Genomic DNA, 22,253 nt, shown 5'->3' with positions numbered 1-22,253 from the left:
TATCTTTGACTTGTTAGCAAATTTACATTTTTTTCAAATTTAATGCTCTTACAAATTTGTTATTAGTAGTTTTTTTTATAACAAATGAAAAATACTCTTTTTTTAGTTTAATAGCAGTTTTAAAACATATTCGGTTACACAAGTTTATTGCTACAGCTAAGTTTCTTTGTTTCAGTTCGCAGTGATCTTTTTTTGGAGTCCTGCCTTGCAAATTTGTGTTTTCACATTTATTCAGTCCTGCCTTGCAAATTTGTGTTTTCACATTTATTTTTTGCAAATGAAAATGTTTGAACTCCTACAAACAAACTGATAATCTGCTTAAGCACTTTTGTTTTGATTTTGTTTGTAACAGAAGTATTAGTTGATATGCAAAAATTGTTAAAATTAGATATAATTGTTGTGTTTGTAAGAATTTCTTTTGCAAAATCATTTACAGAAAACACTGATAAATGTTGAAGTTTTTTTTTCTAAATAATAGTTCACATTGTACAAGTATATCAATAATTTTAGAATTCACTCCATAAACCATCTCCATCATGAGCATTGAATAATGTCAAGTTCTACTTAACATGCAAGAAGTAAAAAACATCATGGAATGCTATAAAAAGAATAAGTTTTTTGAATAGTGTAACTTATTGAACAGTTAGTGAATAACATAAGCAGCTAAATATTGCAAACTTCATTTTTGCATCCTTCCATTGTTTTTATCGGTAAAGTAGTTTAAAATATCATTTGCTACGTCCTGCAATAGAGTATTGGAAAAAGTGGGTTCTTCAAAATAATTAGTCAGGTTTTAGGCAGATTATTCAACATGAGGCTAAGAAATGCTGAGTAATATTTCTTAGGGTCACCATATAACTTTTCAAAAAGACTCTTTAGCTTATGCCACAACTCATCTGCATCATTTGGGGAAAATTGAAAATTTTGAAACTTTACAAAAATTAGGGGAAAATTGAAAAATTTAAGGACTTCAGCTATGCAGTTTTTTGTTTATTTGCGTTACTGTGCACCTTCGGAAGAATGAGAACTAGTAATTTCTTAAACAATAATATAAACAAAGCGCTTTTGTTTGTTTCCAGACTATATATTCTTGTGACTATGGCTTAAATGAACGTTAACTTATGTAAATAGAATTTAATCGTTATTATATAGCAATTTTCCCTGAAACAAAATATCATGGTAATAAAATTAGCGTTAAAGAGCTAGGTTTTTATGAATAAGCTTATGTAGGGCTATGCTCCTTAAGCACACTATGTTGGCCACCAATCCGAGTTAAAACTTGCCAAGTCTAAGCCTAGTTATAAACAAAAATTAAGCTTTGCTTTTTTCTTACCCTACACAGGCTACTTATTGCATCAGGAGAAAAGAGGATACAAAAGAAAGACTGAAAACATGAGCGCTGGGAGAAAATTCCACAGACATGAAGTTTTAGGAGTGAATTAATTATAAAACTTTGATGTTCAGATGGCTCCATTAAAGTATTTGCAGGACACGACTCGATTACATATTACTGCTAAAGGTTTAAATAAAAAAAAAAACATTCTTATCACCACTTTATTGATCCTTTTCGTAAAGATATTTAGCAATAGAATCACGAATAATTTTTCCTGGTCCATTGTTCCCAACAGTAGAAACTGTATTTGGTTGAGCCAGACCGTCATCACCGTGATAACGTATAAGCCATTCTATTCTAATAATATCGTTATAGTATTCACAAATGTTGTGAAGAGTGACGCAAGCATTAACAATTTTTGTACAAAAGTTAATATCACATTCCGTACGTTTGCAAATAACGCGGAATCGGGCTTTAAGACGTCCAAAAGCATTCTCAACCACTCTTCTAACTCCACAAAATACTTTATTATAGTTTTTTTGAACAACGCTAAGCTCTAAATGCTCACGATAAGGTTTCATCAAATGACATGTTAAAGGAAATGCTGAATCACCCATCAAACATAAAGGAACACTAGAACCACCTACTTCTTTACAACATTTATCAAATAGATTTGAATCTAAAATTGCTTTCAAAGAAGAATTCTACAAAATATAGCCATCATCATTTCTTCCTGGTGATCCAACACTCGTATAAATGAAACGGTATCTACAGTCTACAACGGCAAAAAGAACAATGGAATACCATCCTTTCTAATTATAATAAGAAATTGCTTGATCTTTAGGGGCTGAAAAAGGGATATGACATCCATCAATAGCTCCAATGCATTGCGGAAAGCTAAGTATAGCTTCAAAATTTTTACTACCGTGGTGTGACGTAAGAAAGTCCTAGCTTTCGATATCTTAATTTATAAAAGTGAATTAATACTAAAACATAATGAATTAATACTAAAACATAATGAATCTTGGTTTTTAATATTATTGTAGAATAATGAATAAGTTTTCAGTTTTACCCTATTTTAGCCGTGAATACATTCAAAAAAGTCTTATTTTAAGGTGTAATATAGTTCGAGGTAATGACAAAAAGAAAGTTCTATAATTTTGTTTGGAATAAAAGAAAGTCCTAATGTTTACTATTGTATATTTCTTGAAGATTAAAATGACTAATACACTAAAGACATTTATTTTTCTGACAGAGATTTATTAATTCTACACATGATATAAAATTAAAAATTCCTTTCCATTATTCTTCATATAACTTTACTTAGTTTTAGACTTTTTAGCTGCTTTTTCTTGTTCTTCTTTCAAATTCTCTAGCCGAATTCGCTTTATTTCCTGTTTCTCAAACTCTTTTTCAGCTTTTTTCCTCTTTCTTTCTTTTTCTCAATTCTCTGTCTTTCTGATTCTTCTTTAGCTCTCTTTTTCTCCTCTAAACTAGCTATATATTGGTCAGATGTAATGACTGATGAAACTCTTGTGGCTTGTCTTGGTACTTTTACTCTGAAATTCTTCAGGACTAACAAATATTGAATCGAAAATATTGTCATTTGCTTGCAAAGGTCCTTGAACTGGTGCTAAAGCTCATTATATGCAATTGTTGAGTTCTCATTACTTACTGGAGTTTCCTCTAATAGCGTTTCTAGAACCATGTTCTTTTCTCGAGTTGTGGGATCAACACCCTCTAATTTGTCCATTTTCTTCTGCCAGTAATAAGATAAGGCTTCTTGTTCTATTGCACCTGTCCAATACATAAGATTACGATGGGCTCTAAAAGATTTTAATTGCTCATCTGTCATATCAGTTTCTAAATTATTTTTGACCTTATCAATTGGACTCAACAGTTCAGCTATAACCGGAGTTTCAGCGGATTCTTTAGGATCCCTTTGAATTTCATTTTCTTGTACACTTAACTGGACTTTTGTAAGATCAAAATTTTCTAGTGAAAAAGGACACAAACCACAGCATTTAAATCCATTTGGTATTAAAGTTGGATTTTCCTGTGTTTTTGCAATTACAGTCTGGAGCAGGGGTGCAAATGTCCTTTTTGGTAGAGCAACTCCAAGGTTTTGCATTCTCCATTCTGTGACTATGTATCTTTTGCAACATGAAAGTAAACTCAGTCCATTGGTTGTGCAAAATGGGTGCAATTAGGTGGCAAACAAATGATTGCAATACCATTTTCTCTGCAAAAATGTTCCAAATCTAAGGTCAAATGTGATTTGTGGCCATCTAAAAAAATAATTATTGGCAATAGGACACTATTTTTCCTTAAAATCTCAATAAAATGTCCAGATATATAATCGTAAAATGTTTGGGACATCTGGTAATCTTTGGCTGATTTACCCATAACCCAATCTTTAGGAAAGTCAGCTGCAATTTCTGGTGGAATTCGCCGTTCATAGGGATACAAAACCAAAGGTGGTGCAAATAAATTACTTGCATTTACTGTTATCATAACTGAGAAACTTTCTTTATCACTATTTGCAGTGATGTTATACAATCGTTTATTTTTTTTGTCCAATTGCATTTTTAATAGATGGACACAGATCAAAAGATGATTCATCAAGGTTTCAAATTCGATTACGATCCTCAAACACAGACAATAAATCATTTTTATCCATATACTCTGTTATTTTTTGGAACCACGTTTTAACATCTTGTTTGGAAACAAGTATTCTTTGTTTTGGAAGTGTCTGAGCCTTTCGAATTGAAAGTGTTGAATGTCTCTTGAAAAAATTGCTTGCCCAACGAGTATGATTACTTTTTGGTCAAGATTCATTTTATGTGCTAAAATAGATACACCCTTAAGAAGAAGTTTCCCTGTGACTGGCATACCAACATTAGCCATATCAATTAGCCAATTTTTAATTTTAAACCTCTATGTTTTTATCAAAAATTGTTGGACGCCCTGCTTGACTCTTTGCTCGACCTTGTGTTCGTTGAACAAGGGTTATCGTATTTTATAAAATTTAGATGCTGCATATATTGTCATAGTCTTCTTTTTTTATTTTATTCAATGCTTCATCCATATCCTGTTGTGAATATGGTTTTTAAGATCTTTTTGGGCCTAAAACAAAAAATTAAATCGTTTTTGTAAAGCTAGGACTTTCTTTTGTATACGGTAAAAAAGAGGAAAAAACAAAGTCACATAAACTTTTTCGTAAAAATATTAGCTTTTACGTGTAAATCGATCGTTTATACATGCAAATTCCAAACTTACCACGTTCATGAGCCATTATTGATCAAAATAGTTTTTTAACAACAAAATTTTTACAATATAAAACCTAAATCTTCACCATACAATTTTTGATGCAATGTTCAAAATGGTATTAACTTATATTGAATATTTACATCTCAGTAGAAAAAATACTCTGACAGGCCGAATTCTCCAATCCAGTCAATTTCTTTATGGAAAGTTTCTTCAAAAACATTTAGTTAAAATAACAAAGTGTTTTCTCAGAATAATTATTTTATAATATACAAAATTAGTCATTTGTTACATTTTATTACATACATATCATTTGTTACTTTCTTACAGCATAGGACTTTGTTAGGTCACACCACGGTACATTCTTTTAAGTTTTCTTCTGACATTAGAAATTTAACATATCTAGGGAGCAAAAAGTAATTAACGGCGTTAACAAATTCATGGACAATTAAATTTGCAGTTGACTTTCCTATGCCAAAAAGACTGGACACAACACGATACTCTTCACATGATGCTAGATAATGCAATGCAACCGCAACACGTTTTACTACTGAAATAGGTTCTCTCATTGCTGTTGTAGTTTTGCTTAAATGTGGATGTAATTCATTAACCAGGAAAATAAATGTTTTATGATTTACTCAAAAATGTTCTTTAAATTCACGTTCCTCCATTTGAGTAAAAATCTCATTAAACCATTGAGAACTTTTCGGTTTAACCCAAATTTTTCTTTCAATTAGATCTCTTTGGTGATTTAACTTTGAGGGAGGTAAATTTAAATATGAGAATGGATGGGTGATTGATTCATAATCGATTGATGTTTTACTTCTTGATTGAAGTTCCGCTAAAATGTTTTCCATATTTTTCCAATAGCTTTTTCCTTCACAAATATCTTCCTGAAAAGTTGATAAAGTTATGTAAGTAAATTACATAAATATAACATTTAATTAGAACTCAAGAAAAGTTAGAGAATACGTTGCGAAAAACGATTTTATTAGAATTAATAAGCCAGCATGTTCAGTTAACAGAGAAAAAGCTAAAGTACAATACATATATAAATAGAGGTTCTTCTAATAAATTTTGAAACTATAATATCAGTACTTGAAAAACATGGTTTTAGTGAAAAATATTTATACGAAAATCTTATCGGATTTTGCTCAGACGGTGCTAGTGTAATGTTAGAAAAAAAGGCTGGAATATCAGCAAAAATATTAGAAAAATTTCCAAATTTTAGCGTTTGCCATCGTTTAGCTTATCGCATTCGGTTATTGCTAGATGATGTAATAAAAGAAGTAAAAGAAGTAAAAGAAATAAATAATTTTAGATATTTTCTCGATAAACTTTATCTTTATTATCATAATTCAAATAAACATCAACGGAAATTAAATAATATTTCTAAAGAACTTGAAATTGAAGTAGTCAAAATTGGTAGAATATTTAGCCCTCGGTGGGCAGCATGCAGCGCTATGACCACTAAAGCAGCTTGGAAATCTTATCAGGCCTTTAATATTCACTGTAATCGTAATCAAGAAATTGGAATACTATCATATTTGAAAAATGAAAACCTTTTGAGAGAATAAGGTTTAATACAATAATTAGAGCAGATAGATTGATAAGACGAACAATAAATGTAATTTAGCATTTAAAATTAAACAAAGGAACATATGAAAAGGATGTAGATAATATAATTAAAACTAAAAAGTACAATATTCCGTTTAAAATTAACAGGAAAAAATCATCAATTGTACTTTTTAGAGATAAATTTTATGATAGTTTAGTAAAACATATGAAAATGCGTTTCCTACTTGACGATTTGTGAAGCACCATTGATTTTTGGTGAAAATAGACTAAAGCAGCTAAATAAACTAATAAAATACAACATTTCAGTAAACGACTTTCGAGACTTTGTTAATGGCAGAGATATACAAGCTACAATTGTTCCAAATAGTATTTTAAGGGCTAAACGAATTTTAAACTTAATTGCTGTTAATTCCGCCGAAGCTGAAAGAGGATTAAGTACAATGAATAAAATAATCTATGATAAAAGAAATTCTTACAAACAGAGACAACAAGTCATTTGATGACAATAAATTTAATGGGAAAAACGATAGAAGAGTTCGACGCTATTCCATTAAATGGAATTAAATTATGGTTGCGACAAGGACATCATCTGGCAAATGATATACGTGTTAAACAAGTAACCCCCATCACACCTTGCGAAAACCAAAATTTAATATGGAACTTATTAAATTAGAATTTTAATATTATTGTTTTTATTTTATGTAAATAAATAATTATGTACAAAAGTAAGTATGTATAATCTAAAAGTTTTTTTTAAGCGTACCGGTTGTTAAAAATTTTAAATATCACCTCTGCATATATATATATATATATATATATATATATATATATATATATATATATATATATATATATATATATATATATATATATATATATATGTATATATATATATATATGTGTGTATGTGTATATATATATATATATATATATATATATGTATATATATATATATATGTGTGTGTGTGTGTATATATATATATATATATATATATATATATATATATATATATATATTGCGCTACTCGACTTTTTCTTTCCCCGCCCCCCCCCCCCCTCCTAATTTTATGATTGATTCTTATAGAGAATTTTATGCTGATTAAGAATCGTATGAAAACATGGGTCTCAAAATCAATGGAAAGTGCTCCAATCTGAAGTTGAAAGTACAAAATTATAAGACAAATCCCTGATATTCGTCATCTTGAATAATGATTTTTTTTTTTTTATCTAAAAGTTATCATTTCAAAGTATTCACGACCAGGTTTTTATTTTGTTAAAATGAAGACTTGGAATAATAGAACATGAGAATTCATTAGCGTTTTAATTATCACGCGAATATGCTTCAACTAGGGCTCTTACTTAGTGGTCTAGAATATCTTTTAAAGTTTTTTATGGAATAAGTTAAAAGTTTCTGTTATTGATTATATACTAAAATAAATTTAAAAAAAAATTAAATTGTTTATTAGCAAAGTATATTTCAAACTATAGAGTTTTTATTTATTACTTCAAGTTAACCCCTTGTAAAAATTTATTTTCATTATGTCTTTCATATAAAAACGAATGTTTCAGAATAATTATTTTGTTTCTACATTTATCAACATGTCATGCTCTTCAAAAACTAACAAACAAACGCAATATCTCTATTGCCTAGAATCTTCCTAATTAAAAACGGCTATTTTCATAGCCACACAATTTCATTAAGAAAATTTTTTGCAAAAAAGATTAAAGAATTCCCTTTTTAATTGGTTGAGATACTAAAACATCCCTCAAAAGAAGGTCACTCCGCAATGTCCGTTAAAATTACCGTAAATTTGATCTAAACACGGCCAAGAATTTTCGCACTTTGTATTTTTACGTCCGTGGGTTGGTAATGGAAATGAATTTTCCAAATTTGATACAACTATTGAGTTTTGTGAAACGAAGTTTTAAATGTTATTAATGTTTGATTTTTTGCTGCATAATTTGCTGAAAGATTTTTTTTTTTTACGATACAAATTGGACTAGAGGTAGGCCTAAATCCGAGTATAATCCATTACTTTTGGCGAAACCGATAATTAGACTAAAAGGTTTCCGCCAGAACTAGTTTTTTGTGATACTGCGCAGACAATTTTTTAATTATAAAGTTAACATCTATTGAGATGTTACTTCTGGTATTAATATTTAACAGATTGTTTCCAAAGTCAAATCTTAAATACAAATACTAGAAAGTGTCTACATTTTTAACTAATAATCATGTCCTGTAGTCAGGGAGTCGACTGTAACCACTAAACTCATTTGTTCTTTCCACTCTCCAACTTTGTTGTTATCTTCATTCCCCTGTTGAAAACTACCCAGTACCGTCTTCTTTCTCCGTTACCGCATCCATCCCCGTAAAACAGTAAGTATGAAGGTAAAATATCTGATTTGTGAGAATTAAATCAAATAATTCACTTCTTAAACAGACTTTTTGCGGGTTAGTAAATACCAAAACTGCTGCTCCCATTTCACGGAGAACTCAACTTATTAAAATCTTGTTGTAATGTTATTGAGCGCTTTTCTAACGCTACGAATACAAAGATTGTAATCTTTTTTGATGGTTTGAATTTTAACATTTCAAAAAATGGGAGTAGTAGGAGAAGGGGACTCATAGAAAATTGGGAATATCAGATCAACGAAAGAAAAAGAATTATAAGAAAAATATAGATCTTTAAAATGTCATTTTGTATTGATTCATCACCAACTTTACATGGAGTTGGTGAGTTGATTAGAATGTATGCAGTATTCTCATCATCATTATCCAGAGTCAGGAAAGGAGAATTTTTATATAATGATGGCAAAGAATTCAATGACCATGTTTCAGGAAATCTTATAAATACCAGGAAAAAATGCTTGCATAAATATGCAGATTCACGCCAACTTTTGCAAGAACATTTTGGCATCAGTTTGTCACTTCCAAAATCTACAGTGTAACTTTCATTGTTACCTGAGAAACTGTTTACCGTAAATACTCCATGACTTTGTGGCCAAGCTCCAGTCATCTCAGAGTCATTAGCAATTGCAATCTTCTCTAAACAGTTTTTGATAAAATCATGTAGTCTGTTGAATAGATATTCAGGGACAGTTGTATTATAGAGTTTATAGCTGGAGTGCATTTTAAGGTTCGCTTCTTTATAGTTAAATAAATTAATTAAAAAGGTTAATTTCATAAAACTACAGCATTTACTTTTGCAATACATTTGCAACTCTTCACATTACTATTTTATTTACTTTAATTATGTACTAGTATATAGACACGCATTACTATTGCAAATTAAAATGCTCGTATGTGTGACAGTATAAAAGTATATGTATATATGTATAACTATAACTTTTTATCTAAATTATAGAATTCCACACAAATTTATATTTTACCATACTGAAACTACTATTGTAAACCTATAAAATATAAATGTAAAATATAAACTAAAAACAAAGTAAAGAACTTCTCTAGCTTATCAGGAAAGAATTCTTCAATTAGAATTGTGAGCATGCTAGTAATTGAGGAGTTTTTATATCGTTGAAGGTATGAATATTTAAATGATTGGTTTTGTCGTTCTACACCATTATTTGTATTGCAATTCACCAAAAATCTATCACTTCGATATGCCCTAACCCATCTCTATAAACATACTTGATAATTGATAAATCTAAAACTATTACATTTCTCTGTATCATACAGGGTGTATACTTAATTTCTGACCCCCTATATCTCGGTTTAAGAATACGGTATTTCAACACATACCATTTTATTACTGTCATATCAATTTAATTAGACAAAGAATATATGTTAATAGTCAGTAATCAGTATTTTGTCCATTTCTTTCTATGCATTGGGTAATTCTCCTTGGCAGGCTTTCTACTAGGCGAAAACACTCTTCTTGCGTAATGGCAGCCCACTCCTGTTCAACACGTCTGATCAACTGTTCACGATTACGAGGTCGAGGATTGTGTAAAACACTGTCCTGGAGTCTTGACCAAATATGTTCGATGACATTTAAGTCGGGCGAGTTGCCAGGCCAGTCGGTCCACACTGCAGGAAAGTCTCTGTTGATCACATTCATTGTTGCTCTTGCCGTGTGGCAAGTTGCTCCATCTTGCATCAGAATAACTTTATTTCTCACAGGAAAGATGGTCTTATCATCAGCTGCACGTTTGTACACAGCTAGAATAATATCACGGTAATATTTTCCATCAACAGTTTTATTTTGCTCAACAACAACCAGATCAGTTTTGCCATATCGAGAAATGCCGCCGGCTATCATAATCTTGAGACCGAATTTCGGACGTCGAACATAAGGTATTGACTCTGGTGTTGCTGTACGTACTCTTTGATTTTGACGGTTTGGAGCCGGATATAATTCAATTGGACTCTCATCAGTCCACAATACGTGAACTCGTTTCACTTTACCATCCGGTGAGTCATCTGCGAATCCCTCTTCTTGCAAACGAGTACAAAAATTTATGCGATCAGTGATGTTTTTTTGCGGCAACATGGGTTTCACTTTCTGTGTATAGGCATGCTTTCCCCATGTGGTCTTGCGCAAGTATTTACTGATAGCACTGTGTGAAATTGTTTTTCCTCTTTCTTTGTAACTGTCTGAAAAATTCAGTTTCTTAGCTACAGTTCTCGTTCCAACTCCGACTTTGTCTTGGACCCACTTTCTGACCTTGTCCTTGGTTCTTGGTGAAAACTTTGTTGGCTTTCCAGGTCGCTGAGCATCTGTGACGTCACTTCTTGTTTTCTTGCCCACTTCCTTACAGTATTTCGAGAAACTTTACACTGTCTAGTGATTTCTTTAATGCTTAATCCTTGACTACATAAAACTTGAATTCGGTGACGAAGTAACTGGTGACGAAGTAACTGGTAACGAAGTAACTGTTTAAAAACCCTCTTGTTTTCTTGCCCACTTCCTTACAGTATTTCGAGAAACTTTACACTGTCTAGTGATTTCTTTAATGCTTAATCCTTGACTACATAAAACTTGAATTCGGTGACGAAGTAACTGTTTATCAGAACTAATTTTCAAAGTAAATTGCTAAAAAACACATGTTATATAATACATGTTAGTAACATATACATATAATACATATAAATACACACAGAGTAATTAATGTAAATCATAAACAGACACCAAGTATCACTGATATAAATAAGGCAAATAAAAATAATGCTGATTATTTCTTGTAGCCAAAATGCTAAACATTAAAAAAGTGTAAACTTAATTTCTGACCCCGGTTTCGAAGAGTAGCAATACGTCATAAACAGTGAAGAAAAAATGTGTTATTAATTGGCAAACTAAGATCACATATAAAGGAGTAATAAGGACAATTTACTTAAAAATCGTGCTAAAACTTTAGTCATAATGCCAAAGGCCGTGGAAGATAAGGAGAATGCAAACATCATTTTTATGTATGTTGACAAAATGGCTCCCATAAACATTTTCTGAGGTCATATCCTATCTGAAGTGAGCGTTTTACGTGCAGAAAGTATAGTTACACCAAAATACATACTAAAGTATTTTTCGGGCTAAAGTAGCATTTAAGAGAGCAACTCAAAATCTTATGTTTGTAACATGTGGGGGGTCAGAAATTAAGTATACACCCTGTACTTATAGTATTATATCATAATTGATAAATCTAAAACTATTAAATTTCTCTATATCATACTTATAGTATCATATAGATACTGATAGTTAAACACCTGATTAAATAATTGATCAGATGTTCACCTCATAAATATTACCTCTTTAATTTTTAGCCAGTATCTTGAGATATACTCTTTGAATTTAATGAAGTTAGCACCCCAATAATCAGAAGAAAGAAGACAGGTTAACTCTATCAGGATTTATGGCTAGATTATAAAAATAAATAAATTATTGATTTTTGTCAATAAAACATTTTTTCAACAAATATACATGCATAAATTATGCAAATTGTTCTAAAATAAAACTAAAGTAATTGTAAACTTACACAATACTGAACAAAATAAAGCTTGGCAAACTCGTAGTTTGTATCCTTCAATGCATAAAAAGTACTCAATGCTCATAGTTCTTAACTTTTTTCGCTCATTATTTTTCACTCTGGCTCTTTTTATACTAACTATATTAAGCATTGATAATATAGAAGCATCCTGTGACACTTTGTTGGTATTACAATAGAATTCTGAATGACATTTAAACAGATTGTCTGGTGTAATATCTCGAGCCTGAAATAAATTTGTCATAAATTTAAAGATTATTATAACAATTTTATAACAATAAGCTCAACAAAATCAAATAAACTCACCTTGCAAAAGCCTGCAACGTGATTACATGATATAGAAGGAATTTTTCCTCCACTTGAATGTCGAAATAACTTTCTCATTTCTCTTGCTGAGCATTGCTTTTTTCTTTTTCGAGACTTCAACGCTAAAACAACACTTTCATCCAAACAACCATAGTTAGCCATTTTTAAGTTTTTCTTCGAGTGGTTTATTGCGTTCGCGAAAAATTATCTTTCTGCACGCTATGATTGGTCCAAAAAAAAACAGCGTTTTGAAAATAAATTAAAAAAGTCATACCGCGTTTTGAAAATAAAAATATTTTTTAGCTAAAAATAAATCAAAATATTGAAGTCTTTGAAAATAGTTACTAACATGACTTAAAAATATTTGTTTATTTTTATAATAATGGGCAGTTAACGCAATTTTTTCAAAAATGTCCCTTAACGCGTTTTGAAAATAAGCTCTTCATACATATATATATATATATATATATATATATATATATATATATATATATATATATATATATATATATATATATATATATATATATATATATATATATATATATATATATATATATATAAGAGCAGTTTACGTCTACACGAAATGTGAAAGTTTGCTATATTAGGTCTACATATAACTAAGGGCGACATATTTCGTGTAGACCTTAATTCAAGCATAATTTTTCTGACTAATTTTTTTAGCTGATACTTTTTTCACAACCCGTGTGGTTTTCTTTTATAATTTATAGAGTTTCCATTTAATATTTTTGTTTTTTATTTAAAATTTCGCTAAAAATCAGCGTTTTATTATTAAGCATGTATATTGTACAAATCCGTAAAAGTGAAGATTAGGCCTACACGATTATTTTTATGTTATTTAAGTCTATATCAAAAATATAAAAACTGTTTAATAAAGACTTTTAGAATACTTATTTTAAAAATATTTTGTTTTGTCTTGAAAACGAGTGTGTTTCGAAATAAACAAGATATACATTTTCTTACGCCAAAAAAAATTCAATTTGGCGCGGAATCGAAGTTACGTCATTTTTTAATTTAAAAGTAATGCGCAGATTTTAAAGTAATGAAAATCTTTTTTAAATTAGTTTTTTTAAACAATATTATGTTATATCAATGTAAACAATATCAGTTATACCAATTTAATAAATATCAAGGTTTCTATATAAATCTATCCACATCATCATAGTTTCTTTACATTTTTACCGCGCTTCACAAGAAATGTTGCTTGCAACGGACACTCCCTTGTATACGTACAAAACTGTGTTTAAGTTAACACCAATCTGTTATTTCTCAACAAACTAATGCAATAACTTCATCCAATGCTACATATTTGTTCTATTGTACTTCAATAGGAATATAAAGCTGCGATATCGATAATATTTTGCAATGATATCGCCTTAAACTGCATATATCGAATACTTCAAATTTGAGATTAGGCTACTAATATATATTCGATTAGATAGTCGAAATTTTTGATGAATGAAAAGTAATACATAAATAAAACATGATGAATAATAGATAAATTACAATAGGAATAAATAATAAATATAGAATAAATATACTGAATATACTATATAAAAATAAATGCACAATATGCAAAATGGTAAGAAGTATAAATTTATAAAATACGATATATGTATGCAAATCATAATGAATACATGATGTATATCGTCAATACAAATCAAATATATATATATATATATATATATATATATATATATATATATATATATATATATATATATTACGAATTTAAAACAAAATGTTTAAAATTGGAGATTAGGTCTACACGGAAGTAACAATATTTTACAGCGTGTCGCCTTAAACTGCATATATACTTTTGAGTATCTAATAGTGCAGATTAGGTCTACACGAAATCAATTGAACAACTTACATACTTTCAAGTAATTATTTGAAAGAAATAAAAGAAAAAGTATAAATAAAAGAAAAAGTATAAATAAAATACAATAAATAAAGTATAATAAATACATGTAACAAATGATAAATATAGTAAATGATAAAAAAACATGATGAAACTCAAAGAAAAATAATGTAATATAGAAATATATAATAAATATGCCATATATAAACGAATTATTTTGTGAATTAAATTAGATGCAAATAATTATACTATACCCAGAGCGACGAATCTTGGAAATCTTAACAAGATTTTTAAAAGATTCTTAGTAAGATTAGTAAGTCTTGCAAGACGTGCAAGAAAACTAGTAAGACCTTATTAAGATTTGTAAGTTTTCCTACGATTGCTTAGTAAGATTTGCAAGAGATGGAAGATCTTAATAAGATTCATAAGTTTTAGTGTGATTTCTTAGTAAGATTTGTAAGAAATGGAAGATCTTACAAGATTAAGTGCGCATGCATACGAAATGCGTCCTAATTAGCACACAAAATATCTTTTGAATATTAGAAGATCTTAAGGTTTTGTAATATTCAAAAGATATTTACCAAAATTTTTTAAGATCTTACGGATTTAATCCGATTGCAAATAATTTGAACTCATATCCTCAGATATAGATTAAATATTAATAACCAAAATAAATATCTTAATTAATTTTAATTGAAAAATTAATTACATTCAAAATTAATTAAAGATTATAATTATTAATAAAACTACTACTAAATTAAAAATGTTAACAATGTACATAAGTGTGTTTGTATGTGTGTATATATATAAGAAAGAAAATTAAGATATACAGCATATTCCTTGAAGAAGATTAGCCTATACTTCATCCAAATTAGTTTAAAATGAGAATATTGAATTTAAAACTTTAAAAATCGAAAGTACAGATAAGATAGAACAATACACATAAAAGAACTACTTTATGAAACGATGGATTTAGTGATAAATTAAAGTGAGTACATTACAAAAAAAAAACAAACGCTCTATTATCCAATGCTGTCAGCTCAAAATGCTCAAAAAGTGGACGCAGAATAGGTTAATATTAAGCAAGCAATATACAATTATACAACATAAAACTGTTTTCAGTTTAATTGCTTAAACATTTTCGTTTTAGATAGAGTCCCAGCTGATTGATGGCTTTTACAGCTGTGTCAACAGCCTGTTCGCCAAAGCGTTTTGCAAATTGCTTCTTTAATTTTCTCTATTACCACACGAAATTCATCAGGGTAGCTCTTTCTTGCGTTTTCGCCAGTATAATTTCTCTTTGGATCGATTATATACAGCTTTAAATTTTCTGTACCGAGTAATTGTGTCGCCAATTTAATACCATACTTCGATGGCTCATTACCGATAATGGTTCATAAATTAACACCCTCATGCATCTATAGTTGAAAAAAATTTGTAATAACATTCTTCATTATTGATTAACTGTTATTAATAGCATTACTACTGAAGGGGCAGGTACGGCTTCTTATACAAGCAAAAAACCACCATTATCAGGGTTTATCGAGGCATTTAAAAATGTTTAACATTAAAGACTACTGAAATCTTTAAAGACAAAATTTGATTTTTCTCAAATATAGAAAAAATGGACAACTTTGGGTCTTCCCCTGTAGTCTTTAAATACAGTACATTACTTAGTAACTTACAATTGGTTCTGTGCTGCTAACAGTTGTTGGGGTATAGCCGATGTTCTTTTCCTTAAACAACTAAAATTAAGTATAATAACTAAAACTTAACATAATAACTAAATCTTAAACATAATCTGTATACTATTATTAGTAAAACATATAATTCTAAAATATTAAAAATAATTAGTTTAAATCTTACGCCTTTAAGTAAAGATCTTGCTTTTGCTTGTTCTGCTGCAAGGTTATCGACTGATTTTGTCATAACTAACATAGTTTTATTCAAATTTTCAAGAACATTTACAAGTTTTTGTTCTGGAGCAACATTTTCATCTGATTCCTAAAATATATCAAAATCAGCTGAAAATTTCATTATATTAGAGTAGTTAGCAAGCTATTATATGACATATGTACTTGAGACATTTGTGAGTAATTTTAGAAATACAGCTTTCTTACCATCAAATCATTAGGAATTGCCTCCAGTTGTGCAAAGCCTGAATCAGTCCTTCTTATCTTGTTTTGTATTTCTTCATAAACACTTTCAGTAGAACTGTGTGTCGGTGTTGTTACATTATGCGTATAAATCTGGAAATAAATAATCAGTTATAAATAATTTTGTGACTTGGCCAAAGCAATAACTTTGATAGCTGTCAATAACCACACCTGTTTATCAGGAAGTTGAAGATTTTCTTCCTCATTGAGGAAACTTAGGCCATGCACACTAGTTTCCTGCAACCTTTCTTCCAGGCGCTCCTTTTGTGAATTGAAAAAATTTTGATTACCAAAAGCAACAACTTTTGCATCATAAAATTGATTGTTGTATTTTACCTGAATGATGCAATCAGGTTTAATGACTGATCCAGGTAATATAAGATTAGAGCAGCTTGAAATAATTGAATATTGCTGCTCTTTATCAAAAAATAGTCATAATTTATCAATATAATTTATTAGTCGCTTGTTGCACCTGCTTGTCACCAATTATAAAAATTTAAATTATAGACAAGCTGGTGTATTTTAGTTTAGCATTTACATTTTACATCAACAAGATATAAAAGAAACCACTTTAATTATAAAAAACACAAACATTTGTTAGGAACATTGACATGTATTTAATGTTTAGAAATTTAGTCATGCTCAAACTCAGATAAACAATTAATAACATAAATCAATTCATAATTTTCTAAAACAATCCAATTATTTTTTATATTTTCACACTTCACATATTTGTTTTCCAATGACTTTTCCACTATATACTTTTATGTGAGGAGTATGGTTTAATGTTGATTCATAAAAGTCACTAAAGTCAGTACCATCAACAAGTTCATTTACAGCTGCAATCCAATTACTACCATCAAAATAGAAAAAATTTTATATAACATGATCATTATTGCTCAATTGGGCATAATGCATTAATGAATATTTTCCATTTCTATCATATTTTGTGGAGTTAAATTGTTTGCCATAAATAACAATTCTAGCATAAGAATTTGCGGAAACATTGGTAGTAATTGTTTTTCCCAAGGAATATATGATATTACTTTTGCTGGGACCTATATTTGACTTACATTTCTCATCGCTTTGCTTCTGTATAAATTTTCTGACTACTTCAGAAATAATATTTCTTGGACCACTTATCAATCTGCGCAGTTTGCCCATGGTTGATTCAAAGCTAAATGCATGTCTCTGATAAAATACCATATTTCTTAACTTGATCAGGCAAATGTAAAAGTAAATGGTTATTGATTGTATAACAACTTTGTGATAATGTAGACAAACATTTATGATAATTTTTCAAAAGAAACTTTGCATTTTCAAGTTGTTCAATATTAGTAGATTCAAGATAAATTTTTACACCATTTGATAAATATAGAAAATTAAGGTAGCTTTCAGCTGGCAAAAAATCTAGTAACACAATTGGACCAGTGAACAAAAGGAAACATTTCCACTGTGATGCTTTCCAATCTTTAGCCTCTTTAAATGATTGTGGAGGCCTGTTTATTGAGCTCGGAATCAAAAAGGATGAATGTAATTGGCTCATTTTATTTATATCAGCTTTATTAAGCATTTGAAACTTCTTCCAATAAAAGTATAATGATCTAACTGAACCTAAGCAGACACTATGCATGTAGTCAATTGGTGCACCTGTTCGAATTTTCATTAATTTATGTAATGCAGACAAACCAGTTACACCATTAGTTTTATTTAAAATATCTTGTTGGTGACTTTCATCTGTTCTCAGTTCATATTCATTACTAACTAGCAATAAGCAACCCGTAATACGGGTTATGGTCGGTCTGTTAATTTATGATGGCTGTTTTCCACAATTTAAAGTTGCGAAACCATTACTAATACCCTTTTAAAAAAACGCCTTCAAATTTAAAAAATTAAACCATCTGTAAAATTAAAACAAAAAGTATGCGGAGGTAAAATAATTTACCAATTATTTAACATCATTTGAGAAATTTTAAACTGACATAGGTCACATCAGTGTAAGGCAGAACCATTTTCCTCGACATTACAAAGTTCAAAACAATACGTTTTTAGTTACTGACAGAAAATAAAAACACTTAATCATGCTTTAAATTGACGAAAAAAGCTAAATTTTTGTTATATTTTTTATAACATGAACTTTAATTAATAAGAGTAATATAAAGCGAACGTTAATTATACATGAATTGTTAATTTTTTGGTATCCCCTTGATACATGTTTCTTTAAAAAAGGAAATTGTCTTTAAAACGTTTAATGTACACAACAAAATAAATTAAAAATATTTGAACATTTGACCATTACTATTTATGGCACTAATCTGACCATTTCCATATATGGCCTCTTTGTTTCAACAGTTTTTAATAAACGGTAATTTGCTACCATTTACTAAAAATTCCTTTTGTTACACGAAATTTAATTCTCTTAAATATTTTGACACTAATAAAGGACCTCCCTTCCCCGTTTTTGCCTTAATGGTGGTCAGGAGAATAGAGCTATTTTTAAGAGTTATCAAGTTTTTGATGAAGACCTTTTACCAGAATAATAAAATGTGAAACAATGATTTAAGAATTTATCATATATAAGAATTTTTCTTTCCTCAAAATTAAGCTAATTAATTAGTTAAACACCTAATAAGATTTAAGTAACTCGATATTTGACAAATGCGCAAAACTACAATATTCACCCCCCGTTTAAAAAGATCCCCTAAGTTACGTACAACAGATATTTTTAGGCATAAAATAGAGAAAATTAAAAAAAAATTGAACTAATTGCATCTATTTATATCATTTTAACTGACAAAAATTTACAATAAAAGGTAATCAGGTTTTCTTTTTATAAATCGTATAAATGCGTCAATCGTAAATCTTAAAGAAAAAAAAAAAAAACCACATAAAAACTAAAAATCGATTTACCTATTTATAGTAACCTATTTTGACATGGCAGTTAATAAAACATCGAAAATGTAACTATAAAATCTGTTTGGAAGTGCAAAGGATTAACAATACTAAAATAAATTAAAAAAAAAAAAATCAAATTAAGATATAAACTGCATTTTTAGCATAATGTTGGCTTTTAGTAAATAAATAAAAGCAGTAAGTTCCAATAATGAAACTACCTATTACTCATTTTTAACAATAGACACCAACGTGAAGGTAAGCCAATCAGTCTATCAACACAAAACATCACAACAATAACACATAACAGTAGCATATTTACACCCTTGATCCTAAAATCCAGCGAAAATAACAAACCAAATTAAAATATGAAAGGCAAAAGTAGAAAACCAATTTAAACTTAACTATATATTTATCTTTTTACTAAACATATAAATACATAAAAGTATATTTGTTTTTATATTCAATATTAGTTATTCAATTACTTCAAATTTAGGACATGAAAACACCCTAGATTTAAAGATCAAGGTTGCAAACTCTCCCATACACATTACGCTAAACATTATTGTGTTTCCAGAATAATTAAAAAAAGGCTAGACAACACAACCTAGCTCTAAAGCAGTAAAACCGCCTGACACTAAATGCTGCCAAGTCACACCTCTGCTATAAGTACACCGCTTGGCTGGCAAGGTTATCAATCTTGCTCAATATAATGCCAACTCACACCACTTTGAAAACATGGAAACAACATAATTTAAACATATATACAGCTATAAACAAATATGGTTTCATATAATACATATAAACATATTAAATGACAGGTATATTAATCAAATACTATGAAAAAAATATTAAAGTAATAAAAAAAATATAACATTTGTGTAACACTTTTCACCTACCATATCTTGAATAAGATGTTTGTCAATTTTAAAAAAACAAACTATTAAATGCTCTAGTTCTTGAACATGCAACATATAGTTGACCATGAGAGAAACACGGTTTTTTGAGATATACCCCAACTCTATCAAATGTTTGACCTTGACTTTTATTAATTGTCATTGAATAAGCCAATCTGACAGGAAACTGACGACGTTTCAGAACAAAAGGTAAATTAGAATCTGATGGAGCCAACTGAATTCGAGGAACAAAAACCCATTTACCACCAGAAACACCTGTCAAAACCTCTGCATAAATGTAATTATTTTCAAGAGCACTAACTTTCATTTGAGTACCATTACATAACCCAGCTTTGAGATCTAAATTTCTAAGTTAGCAAAATTACACAACCAATTTTCAATTTTAAACAATGATGTAGCATACATGAAGGAGTTAAGGTGTTCAAAAACTCAACAGGAAAATTATTTCTTTGATTAAGGTCATCAGTATCAATTTGATCAGCAATTAAATAAATTTTGACCTCACCTGGCAGACATTCAAGCACTTCTTCATTGATAATGAATCAACATTAATTGGTGTTAAAATCACACGTTTAGAATAATCATTTTGATCAGCATCTCCAAAATTCTTTTCAACAACTGATTCATTTTCTCTAATAATGCACTGATTTGGTATTTTAATGCATCCTTTAAAAGGATCCTCCTCTTTGACAGGTATTGTTCCAGTCCCAAGTTTTAGTAGCCATTGGGAAAATTCACCTTCCCCATCTTGTACTCTCATATTTTCAGTTAATGCAAACTTCTGCACCTATTGCTAATGCAAAGAACATTTTACACACAATTCTACCATTTCAGTTGGTTGTGTTTATACACAATTCTACTATTTCAGTTGTTGAACGTTTTCATCAAAATTTTCTAGATTTAAGCCAATAAACTCATCATTAACAGGCAGATTGTAATCAGTCAGCATTTTACCACTTTGATTAATAATCTTTTCAATTTGATGAAGAGTAGCTTGTTCAGCTATCAGAAGTGGGATTGAGCGGGGAATGAAATTTTCCATCATAAAAGCTTTGCATGCATTTCAGAGATGTAAAGGATTGTCAGATTCACAAAAGGTCAAAATAATTGAAAACAACTGTCTAATTTGCTTTGGCGTAAGTGTTAAAACCGCCTCTGAAAGAGTATTCTGCCATTCAGTGTCAACAATTCTTTCAAAACACATGCTTCACGAAACGTTTCAAGGACAATACCATTAACAGTACGCACTTCATTCTTACTATCACCTTATTACCACCCCTTTGTCTAACCTTCCATTTACAATGTTTATCATCAAATATAAAGTGATAAGGAATGTCTACATAAGAATAGCAATGTGCTCTTTCATTTTCAGTATTTAACTTAAACTATGCCGTTAGGTGCGTATCACGTTGAGCTGCACGATCTAAAGCCATTTGTTCTGCTTCTTCTCTAAAATACAAAAATTGATTTTCAGGTAGACGTTTACCAAGTCACAGCACTTTGAAAACACGGAAACAATATAATATTAACATATGTACCAACTATAAACACAATAAATGTGTTTAAATATGTATATAAGGTTAAATATATACCTTATATACATATTTAAACACATTTTTAAAACAATTACATAATACATATTAACACATACACAAACAATAAAAACACTTTACATTATTGTACAACTTTACATTATTTTAAAAACACATTGATAAAACAACTATAAAGCACTTATTACCACATACACATACATATCAAAAAAGCATATATGCAAACAATAAACGTGTGCAAACAAAAACTTTAAAAATGATGCGAGAAAATTTAAAAAGATACAAAATATATATTTACAAACAATACTTTTTACCTTCTTTTTTTTCATAAGAACTGTACTTTTTCTTCATAAGAACTGTAATCCTCTTAACAAA

The 22,253-nt window shown here is 29.3% G+C and overlaps 1 protein-coding gene and 2 pseudogenes across 2 annotated transcripts; all 3 read right to left on the bottom strand.

Moving 5' to 3' along the window:
* Nucleotides 1-2,720: 2,720 nt before the first annotated feature.
* On the bottom strand, nt 2,721-3,464 carry LOC149884650 (uncharacterized; annotated as a pseudogene).
* An 8,670-nt stretch (nt 3,465-12,134) lies between these two features.
* Nucleotides 12,135-12,643, bottom strand: LOC149884649 (uncharacterized). Its single transcript, XM_090094532.1, has 2 exons — nt 12,482-12,643; nt 12,135-12,401 (listed from the first exon to the last, which is right to left on the bottom strand). The coding sequence occupies exons 1-2, from the start codon at nt 12,641-12,643 to the stop codon at nt 12,135-12,137; spliced, it is 429 nt and encodes a 142-aa protein (XP_089950658.1).
* A 2,730-nt stretch (nt 12,644-15,373) lies between these two features.
* LOC145191773 (uncharacterized) lies at nt 15,374-19,940 on the bottom strand (annotated as a pseudogene). Its single transcript, XR_016454705.1, has 5 exons — nt 16,691-19,940; nt 16,484-16,612; nt 16,230-16,367; nt 16,049-16,108; nt 15,374-15,781 (listed from the first exon to the last, which is right to left on the bottom strand). The product of XR_016454705.1 is annotated as an uncharacterized LOC145191773 (transcript).
* Between the last annotated feature and the right edge of the window lie 2,313 nt (nt 19,941-22,253).

The sequence above is a fragment of the Hydra viridissima genome, unplaced genomic scaffold, assembly GCF_058129835.1.
Source record: "Hydra viridissima isolate aposymbiotic clone 2 unplaced genomic scaffold, HvirCarnegie_v1 scaffold_8, whole genome shotgun sequence".
NCBI classification, from domain to species: Eukaryota; Metazoa; Cnidaria; class Hydrozoa; order Anthoathecata; family Hydridae; genus Hydra; species Hydra viridissima.
This window is presented reverse-complemented; position numbering and strand designations above follow the sequence as displayed.

Coding starts and splice junctions, on each gene's coding strand:
- LOC149884649 (XM_090094532.1), bottom strand. CDS start 12,643: ATGGCTAACTATGGTTGTTTGGATGAAAGTGTTGTTTTAGCGTTGAAG. Junction 12,402..12,481: donor ACGTTGCAGGCTTTTGCAAG/GTGAGTTTATTT, acceptor AATTTATTTCAG/GCTCGAGATATTACACCAGA.